Below are 10,566 nucleotides of genomic sequence, written 5' to 3' on the forward strand. Positions count from 1 at the left end.
CTGGGATTGGCTCCAGCATCCGCTGCGACCCAGGAGGATAAGTGGTTGTGCAAATCTAGCCTATTTTTTTTTTTCTCTGGTGGAAATGCGGAATTGCACGCATGCAGAAGAATGTTTTGTAATGTGAGCTGTGCTTTAATCCCTTTTCTGAGCAGATAAATCTGTCAGGTGTAAACATGTTGGGCAGTTGTGGGCTGGAGGTCAGGGAACCAGGTCACCGGTTCGATCCCCAGAGCGGACAGTCCATGACTGAGGTGTCCTTGAGCAAGACACCTAACCCCCAACTGCTCCCCGGGCGCTGTGGATAGGCCTGCCCCCCGTTCCGGGCAAGTGTGCTCACTGCCCCCTGGTGTGTGTGTGCATACTCACTAGTGTGTATGTGGTGTTTCACTTCATGGACGGGTTAGATGTGGAGGTGAAATTTCCCCGTTTGTGGGACTAATAAGGGTCACTTCATCTTAAAGGAGTACATAATAGCTTCTTTACCACTGTACCAGCTCTGAGTATGGCATTTCCACATGGATGCAGTTCACTAGCCTTACTCATTGCCACAGAACTGTTCGGTTGGAAGTCCAGTCATGTAGCTATTTGCTATTTGGCTCCTTGTTTATGTCAGTCTTGTGCCATCATATCCTCTCAAAACTGTGTCTTACAGTGTCATCAACTAAAGCACACGAGTTTTAGTCCACCATTCATTAAACGTCGGACAACCAACGCAGCAACAACTGTTAAATAAACAACTCAAGTCTAGAGGCTTTTATTGTCATTCCCTCTCAGTACAAGTACACAGTGGAGCGAAATTCACGCACAACCATATCTAGGGTTTACAGAGAACGGTCCGAAAAAGAGGAAACATCCAGTGAGCGGTCAGTTGTGTGGATGAAAACGCCTTGTTGATGTGAGAGGTCAGAGGAGAACGGGCAGACTGGTTCCAGATGATAGAAAGGCAGCAGGAACTCAAATAACCAACCAGAATCTCTGAGGAACGTTTCCAACACCTTGTTGAAAGTCTGCCACGAAGAATGAAGGCAGTTCTGAACCTAATAAAGTGGCCGGTGAGTGTATATTGGCTCCATTTATTGGTTAGTAGTTTCCTTGTCGACTGAAATTAGCATCAGCCCAGAAAATCATAGTTCATGCCTAGAAACGAACAAGCAATGGAAGCTCATAACCCACCACATCATTGTACCAAACCTTTAAACAGACTTCTGAAAATTTTGTAATATAGGTGGATATAAGCTTCCATTACCAGGTAGCTACGTCACCCTCTTAGCTCCAGTGCAGAACTAAGGGAGCAGACTTTGGATACCAAACATGCCTTAGCTCATTACCTTTGGGGTAAAGACAAATGTAGCCTGCACAGCATGCGTGGAGGCTGAACCAGAAACTGCTATGAGAAAATGAGGCCTTACAGATGCAGATGCAAGCACACACACATCCGCTCTTCTGGTCTCATCCTTAATGGAAGCCACCGTCCCTTGCATGGCAGCTGGAATGCAGGTTGATATACGTGATGACAGCCTACCGATTTAAGATACACAGCCCAGCTGATGAAAGTGGCCCGTGTTGAAAGGAGATGATTCACGGACAGTGGCAGTGTTGGAAATGTGCAGAACGACCGTTTGTTCGCACCCAGCGAGAAATGTGGCATGAGCTAAAGAACGGCAAGTTCGGAGCATCAGGTGTGTTGCCAATTAACACAGGAGCCCCTGCCTTTGATAACACAGACAAACCACTGGCAGCTGAGCAGAAGCCTGGCCTTAAACTTGCTAATGTTGGTCTTAATGAATCCTGCAATTATGAGCCACACACTCCAAACTTAAAGTATCATTTAATATAATTTAATTTCAATGTATCCGTATCCGTATCCGTATCCGTATCCCTATCCCTATCCCTATCCCTATCCCTATCCCTATCCCTATCCCTATCCCTATCCCTATCCCTATCCCTATCCCTATCCCTATCCCTATCCCTATCCGTATCCGTATCCGTATCCCTATCCCTATCCCTATCCCGGCGTGGTGGGTAGCGCTGTCGCCTCACAGCGAGGAGAGCCTGGGTTTGATTCCCCGGCCGGGCGACCGGGGTCCTCTCTGTGTGGAGTTTGCATGTTCTCCCCGTGTCTGCGTGGGTTTCCTCCGGGTTCTCCGGTTTCCTCCCACAGTCCAAAGACATGCTGTCAGGCCAATTGGACATGCTAAATTGCCCCTAGGTGTGAGTGGCTGTTTGTGTGTCTGTCTGCCCTGCGATGGACTGGCGACCTGTCCAGGGTGTATCCTGCCTTCCGCCCAAAGACTGCTGGGATAGGCCCCAGCATCCCCCCGCAACCCTGACGGAGAAGCGGCTTAGAGGATGGATGGATGGATGGATGTATAATATCATTCATTATAAATGTAAGTTTATTTTGCCAAAATTGGACAAACTCCTAAAGGCCCACACCCTATTTTTCTTTATTCTCTGTGAGCAACTTATGATTTTCGCATGGTTTATATGGACCATTCTACTGAATTACTTTAAAGTTAAGCCCCACAGTATTTATGATAATAATTCAGACCTCAGTTCTGATCTATTTAAATCCAGTGCATCTACTGAGACACTTCTGCTTTCCTAAACTGGGATTAACACTACTTACGTCTACATTACACAGTTTGCAGTGAATCTTCAAGCAAATTTTTAAACTTAATTTGAACTCAAAATTAACCTTCTGTCTCTTATTCGTTCCTGGCCATATCAAGCCATATTCACCATATTATAACATTATCCCAAAATCTCTGGCCATCTTAGTACACCGACGTACGTCCACCTTGAAAATGTCAAAGATTTTGACTTTTACCATGGCATAGAGGGTGGGGGGAATATACTAACCAATACTACACGGTATGGCCAAAAGTATGTGGACACCTAACCAGGACATCTATATATGCTTGTTTGAATTCTCATTCCAAAAGCACGGCTATTAACAGGCAGTTGGTCTTCTTTTTACAGCCTCCAATCTTCTGGGAAGGATATCCACAGAATTTTGGAGTGTGTCTACATGAATTTGTGGCCAAACAATGAAAAAAGCATTTGTAACATCTGGCACTGAGGCGGGATGAGTAGGCTCGCAACTGACACTCCAATTCATCACAATAGTTGTAAAGCATATAACTGTCTGAAATGTCTTTTCAGAAGCCTCAACGTTACCCTTCTGTGGGCCGAGCTCACAGCCTGATAAACAGCCCGATACCATTATCCTTCTTCATATCACACAATGCTATTAATGTTAGCATTAAGCATCCCTGTAGGTAGCATTCTCCTGGCATCCACCAAACCCAGATTCAACTACGAGACTGCCAGATAGTGAAGAATGATTCATCACTTTTACACCACTCCAAAGTCCAGTGGGGCTTTGTTACACACAAAGTCAATGCTTGGCGTTGCGCACAGTGATCATAGCCTTGCGTTCAGCTGCTCACAGCCATGAAAAACATTTCATTGTGCCGGTGTTGCTCTCAGAGGCAGTTTGGAATTTTTTTTATGAGCTACACTCTTCAGTTTGCGTGGCCTGCCGCTTTGTGGCTAAGCTGTTGTTGCTCCTCGATCCGTAGCTGACTGAGGCAGATCCAAAAGGGCAGAACTCCAACATTTGGCATCTCTACAATGTGAGTTTGCATGGGTTACTTTTTCATTTAACAATAGCAGCACTTACAGTTGTCTAAAGCAGCTCTAGCAGCGCAGAAATGTAATGAGCTGAAAGGTGTCATCCTATGATAGTGCCACATATAAAATGGCTGAACTTTTCAGCACGACTCACTCTACTGCCTAATTTCTATAGTCTGATTGTATCTACTTGTTAGCAATGAACGTGGCTGAAACATCTAAAAGCAATAATTAGGAGTAGAGTCCAAAATTCCAGCAGCACTGCTGTGTCTGATCCACTTGTACCAGCACAACACACATTAACATGCCACCACCACTTCAGTGTCACTGCAGTGTAAAGAATTATCCACCACCTAAATAGTATCTGCTCTGTGGTGGTCCTATGAAGGTTCTGACCACTGAAGAAGAGGGTGAAAGTGGGCTAACAGTATGCAGAGAAACAGATGAACGACAGTCTGTAATTGTAGACCTACAAAGTGAACCTATTATGATAAGTGGAGCTGATAAAATGGACAATAAGCACAGATATAAGGCAGGAAGGTAGGTGTGCTTAATGAAATGACTGGTCAGGGTATGTCTAAACATTTATTTTTTCATGACGCCATAAAAAATTATATCCAATTTTATTCTATCTTTTGATGGGACGACGCTATAGAAACGAAACTTGGATATAACTTCAAGTGGTCAGTGTGCAGCTTGTATAGCAGTGCAGATTTACTGCCCTCTGAAAAGAAGTCAACACACAGACATTAATGTCTAAATAGCTGGCAACACAAGTGAGTCCATCTCACAGTGGACGCGTCCAAACTGTGCCCAAAATTGTGCCCAAAATTGTGCCCAGTCATGTCGTCGTCCCTCCCTGGTGTCATGTGACTCGGTAGAGTTACAGGGTTCCAGGTGTGAATGGGGAGCAGGGCTGTTAAATTTGGTGTTTTGGGTTCAATTCACTCATAGTGACCACTGGATATTCAACACGGCACCTCATGGTAAAGAATCTCTGAGGATGTGAGGAATAGAATTGTTGCTCTCCACAAAGACGCCTAGGCTATAAGAAGACTGCTAACGCCCTGAAACTGAGCTACAGCACGGTGGCCAAGGTCATCCAGCGGTTTCCCAGGACAGGTTCCACTCAGAACAGGCCTTGCCAGGGTCGACCAAAGAAGTTCAGTCCACGTGTTCAGTGTCATATCCAGAGGTTGGCTTCAAAAAATAGACTCATGAGTGCTGCCAGCATTGCTGCAGAGGTTGAAGAAGTGGGAGGTCAGCCTGTCAATGCTCAGACCCTACGCCGCACAATGCATCAACTCGATCTGCATGGCTGATGTCCCAGAAAGAAACCTCTGGGGCTGCATGAGTGCTGCCGGCACTGGGGAGCTGTGGTTCACTTGCGGAAACATGCATTCCAACATGTACTGTGTGGTTCTGAAGCAGAGCACGATCCCCTCCCTTGGGAATCTGCGCCGCATGGCAGTTTTCCAACTCAATAACGACCCCAAACACACCTCCAAGATGACAACTGCCTTGCTGAAGGTAAAGGTGATGGACTGGTGATGGACTGTGTCTCCAGACCTGAACCCAATTGAGCACCTGTGGGGCATGCTCAAGCAGAAGGAGGAGGAACGCAAGGTGTCTAACATCCACCAGCTCCGTGATATCATCTGTGATGGGGCAGTCATGGGCTGGAGGTTAGGGATCCAGCCTCGTGACCAGAAGGTCGCCGGCTTCGATCCCCCGAGCCGACAGTCCATGACTGAGGTGTCCTTGAGCAAGACACCTAACCCCCAACTGCTCCCTGGGCGCTGCGGCTTGGGCTGCCCACCGTTCTGGGCAAGTGTGCTCACTGCCCCCTAGTGTATGTGTGCTCACTAGTGTGTGTATGGTGTTTCTCTTCACGGATGGATTAAATGCGGAGGTGAAATTTCCCCGTTGTGGGACTAATAAGGGTCTCTTAATCTTAATCTTAATCATTGAGGAGTGGAAGAGGATTCCAGTAGCAGCCTGTGCAGCTTTAGTGAATTCCATGCACAACAGGGTTCAGACAGTGCTAGATCATAATGGTGGTCACACTAAACATTGACCCTTTGAGCACAATGTGGACTGTTCACTGTGAGGTGGACTCACTTGTGCTGCCAGCTGTTTAGACATTAATGTCTGTGTGTTGTTCTTTTCAGAGGACAGTAAATCTGCACTGCTATACAAGCTGCACACTGACCACTTTAACTTATATCCAAGTTTCATTTCTACAGTGTCGTCCCATCAAAAGACAGAATAACATATTTGCAGAAATGTGAGGGGTGCACTCACTTCCGTGAGATACTGTATACACCCAACGTGCTGGAGAGGGAATTGAACATTTTAAAACTTTAACAATGTTTACTAAATCAATGTTTACAACACCAGACTAAATGATTTAAAAAAAGCAAGGACAATTTGATTTTCCATGATGTGGGTCCTTCAACATTCAACGCAAGAATGAGGCATCAGGCAAAGAAGGAGCAGAGTTAGTTTCAGAGGAGGCGGAGAAGAAAGGGGCCCATCTTTATCCCTGCGATCACACATACCCTCACCTGGGACAGCAGTACACAGGAGACTACCTGAAAAAGAACACGCTCTGAAACAGTGGACGTGCTGTTGTGCACACAGATACATGACAAGTCTAGGGATGAGTCACTTCTGTCTGCTAATAACCCAAAGGAAATGTTAGGCTTCAGTCGTCAATGTATCTCCAGCCTCAGTGCATCTTCTGGCATTTCAGACAAAATTTCAGGAGAATGTAGACAGAAGAGGCATCATGTATTTGTGAAGAGCTTGTGTATGGAGGGCTATAATTAGAGGTCCACTCATTGAGAATGTGCATGTTTATGGACCTTCGGTACAGAAATATACAAACCCAGTTCCAAAAAAAGTTGGGACAGTATGTGAAATGCAAATAAAAACAGAAAGGACGGATTTAAGAATCCACTTTGAGCTGCATTTTGAATAAAAAAACAACACAATAATAGATAAATATATATACAGATATATAATGTTTATATACACTCAACGGCCACTTTATTAGGTACACTATTGCTAGTAAAAGGCTGGACCCCCTTTTGCCTTCAGAACTGTCTTAATTCTTCTTGTCAGACTTTCAACAAGGTGTTGGAAACGTTCCTCAGAGATTCTGGTTGGTGATTTGAGTTCCTGCTGTCTTTCTATCATCTGGAACCAGTCTGCCCATTCTCCTCTGACCTCTCACATCAACAAGGCATTTTCATCCACACAACTGACCGCTCACTGGATATTTCCTCTTTTTCGGACCGTTCTCTGTAAACCCTAGAGATGGTTGAGCGTGAAAATCCCAGCAGATCAGCAGTTTCTGAAATACTCAGACCAGCCCGTCTGGCACCAACAACCACGCCACGTTCAAAGCTCCTTAAATCCCCTTTCTTCCCCGTTCTGATGCTCGGTCTGCACTTCAGCCAGTCGTCTTGACCACCTCTACACGCCTAAATGCAGTGAGTTGTGGCCGTGTGATTGGCTGATTAGCTATGTGTGTTAGCACAGGCTGACATTATTAAGCAACCGATATATGGGTTATATAAATTAAATTGCTTGAGAGGACAAAATATAAAATATAGCTAACGCAACACCACGTCCAACACGTAGCTTTGAAGATCTGCCTTTTTTTTGTATGAAATGGGTATAGTGCCAGAACATGGCAGAAAAAGGAATGATGAAAGAAGGCAAGGCAAACAAAGGCTTTCAAAGGCTGTAGCATTGAGACATCAAACAGAAACAGGGCACGGCACACACCCGCTCACCTCGCCTGACATACTGACAACAGCCGAGTATGAGCAGAGCAAGACAAAGAGGTGTGTGTGCATGTGGCATGTGCATAGGTGTCAGTGTGTGTGGGTTTTGGTGGGGAGGAGATGCTCGTGAAGGTCAGCCTAAACCAACAGAATGGGAGAACCTAATTTCCAACGACAGAAGGCCCTTTCATCCAAAGCCCTACCTAAAAATGCACTGCGTTTAATTATTAAAGAAGGGCCTTTACTCTGCAGCTTTTGAAGCCTCGTAAAATTCAGCCTTGCTGACAGACTGTGGCCGGCCCACCTCCACCTGCACCCTTACCTGCGCGGCAGCCGCCGAATGCTAATTTCTAATTGGCAGAAACTAATTAATGCCACCTTTCTCTTTCTTCTCCAGCTGATGACATCACAGTCTGTGTCCAAAACACAGTGAAGTTGTGTTTTAGCCCTGCCTTCCACCAAAGCCGGGCGACTCCAGCTAAATACCAAGGCTGCACAAGATACGATCTGGAAACATTATTACGACATTTCACCCGGCCCAACTGAAACCAGCCAATTAGCTAATTTTTCATTTTGATTTTGGCCGATCTGTGTACAATCGTATGACGTTATAACATGATGCAGGTAAGCTGCGTTTGATTGCTGCTGTTACACCTACGGCAAAACGTCACAGCATAATTAGGGACACACCAACACTGGAACTACAAGCAGATGACATCAAATATTTTTCATTACATGCCTGCTGATATAAGCTGATACAACGCAGATGTACAGCGCTGTGTGGAGGTTTTAGGCGTCTAAGCAGATTTTTAACCAGTTTCCCTCAGCAGTGAGTTTATCACAATATACATTAGAATAAAGTCGTATTCATAATTCAAATAAACAGAAAAACAATAAACAGTAGCAAGAATTTCTTGGGTCCATATTTTTCCTGGACACCTTCACAGCCGCCACAGAGACACGTTAATATCATCAATTACATCATGAGCTCAATTTACTGAGCACTGATTGGTCAAACCAGGAGCTGCTTTTTAACTACATATAATACTGGGCTTCCTCGAGGAGGAGAGGCTTGGAGATGGGTAAACAAACACACCAACATCCAGAAAATCACTGTTTTTTATATACATATATATATATATATATATATATATATATATATATATATATATATATATATATATACATATATATATAAAATCATTATTCATTTTCTATAAATTTTGTTTATTGACACTTTTCTCAGCAAATGAACACAAACTACACAAATAAATAGATTTTGAAAATGTGTCTTGGGTGCCTAAGACTTTCACACAGTGCTGTAAGCTTTTAGTTTTAGAAATTTTTACTACTAAAAATGAGTAAAATAAATAAAATTCAAACGTTTTAGCACAGCAGCACAGAACTGCCTAAACTGTCTATTCTTCCAGAGCGCAATAAATACATCAACTAATATTGCATTGAAGTAATAATGTATAACAACTTGCTAACTTGAAATAATAATAATATAAATAATGATTTGAAATAATAACCAGTGGAAACTCAGTGTTTTTTTCTTCTTCTACTATAGATATTGTACAGTAATGGCAATATAAGGGGCAAAAAATAACAGTTATAGATTAATAACACTGATTTTACATGGATTTGACATTTATTTCCTTGAAAAATAACTCTTACTTAACGCACTTTAATTTGAATACATGAATTAAACACGGCCAATAAACAAAAGGCGGAACTGAGATCCACAGTTGAAAGCTTGATAACGAAGAGGCCTCCTCACGTTTTCTGTATTTTACAGAAGCCCAACATCTGCAGATCACGTGCTGGAACATATGCAGGTGCTTAAAGGCCATTTAGGGCTTTGAAAAGTAATAAAAGAGCTTTTAAATATATCCTTAAAGATAAAGGCAGCCAGTGTAGTTCTTTAAAAACAGGGTGATGAGCTCTCTTTTATGTTTTTGTTAGGATCTGGGCTTTTTTATATTTGTCCAATGACAGAACAGATCTCAGAGTCTAAGATTTCACCCAGGTTCTGAACTTTAAGGTTGGTTTACGCAGCAAAAGAGCCTCGTTTCTCAAAAAGCAGTACTGCCTGATTTTAGCGGCAAGTATCAATATTTTGTTGATTTAGTACTAAAAAACTAACATCCACTGACTAAACATCTAACACACTGCTGTCAACAGATCTTAAGAAGGAATGAAAATGCATAATTGCATGTCATCAGCATTAGTCACACAGTTTAACCGTGTGCTCTGAACACTCCCACAGTCCCAGAGCTCTTCTGAGCTGTTGTGATGAAGCATTAACGAAAACTGTAAGTTGACTGTTTCTGTCAAAATGATGCAAGTTAAACTTCCATCATCTCCCATTACTGTTTGCGTGCTGCAGTTTCAGTGTACCGCAAGGTGCATCAGAACTAGTGTCGCACAAATCGAGATCATCAGTAATGCCGATGAGAAAAAACACTGGTAGCAGTGAACCGTGTTATCGGTTCTTTTCTGGCTTCACGGCGTTTGCGGTTCCCAGTTACATGAGACTAAGAGGGAATTAGAGGCATAAACGACCTAAAAACAATCCTATGAATTCACTTCACTTCAAAGTCATCCAAAAAGACAGAGTTCAGTGGTCAGCATGACCATCATGCACGAGTATGAAACACTAATATCTCTAAAACAATAAATCACTGTCTGCAGAAGGTCAACCAGAATCTCAATTTGCAGCAATATAAGAACGATATTCGTATTCTGTCCATGTCACGCAGTCCTAGTGAAGACCACAACACGGTCCGTGCTCCAGCCACATTAAGTGACTTGTGAGCACCTCCGAGACATTTACAAGGTCACAAGAGGAGCATAAGCCACGAGCACGAAGCAAAATCATCTTGACATGTACCAGTGCTGGAAAAACAGCCCTGCTACAGAGGATCTTCTGTACAGTAATAGGTCTGCACAGCGCTTTGGGCAACATCAGCTCTCACTCACGGTGGCCTGCGCCTGGGTGCTGTACTCCGCCTCCATCCTGGCAAGCCGCTGACTGGTGTCCTCCAACAGCTCCTGTATGTTGTCTGTGTGCTGTTTCTGCAGCTCAAACTTCTCTTGCTCCATCTGGGTCACTGCTGCGTGCAGCTGCCGA

General features: G+C 43.8%; 1 protein-coding gene across 14 annotated transcripts in view; it reads right to left on the reverse strand.

Annotated features, from left to right (window-relative positions):
• Nucleotides 1-10,566, reverse strand: part of cep112 (centrosomal protein 112) — a 238,026-nt gene that overhangs the window by 151,205 nt on the left and 76,255 nt on the right. For all 14 annotated transcript variants that reach the window (XR_005131447.1, XM_037545025.1, XM_037545026.1 and 11 more), the window contains one exon: nucleotides 10,416-10,559. Coding sequence is in view for 13 of the 14 variants with exons in the window: in XM_037545025.1 (XP_037400922.1) it covers nucleotides 10,416-10,559 (144 nt within the window). In the remaining variant the exon portion in view is untranslated. The remainder of the gene's footprint in view (nucleotides 1-10,415; nucleotides 10,560-10,566) is intronic.

This window comes from Pygocentrus nattereri, chromosome 14 (genome assembly GCF_015220715.1).
Source record: "Pygocentrus nattereri isolate fPygNat1 chromosome 14, fPygNat1.pri, whole genome shotgun sequence".
NCBI classification, from domain to species: domain Eukaryota; kingdom Metazoa; phylum Chordata; class Actinopteri; order Characiformes; family Serrasalmidae; genus Pygocentrus; species Pygocentrus nattereri.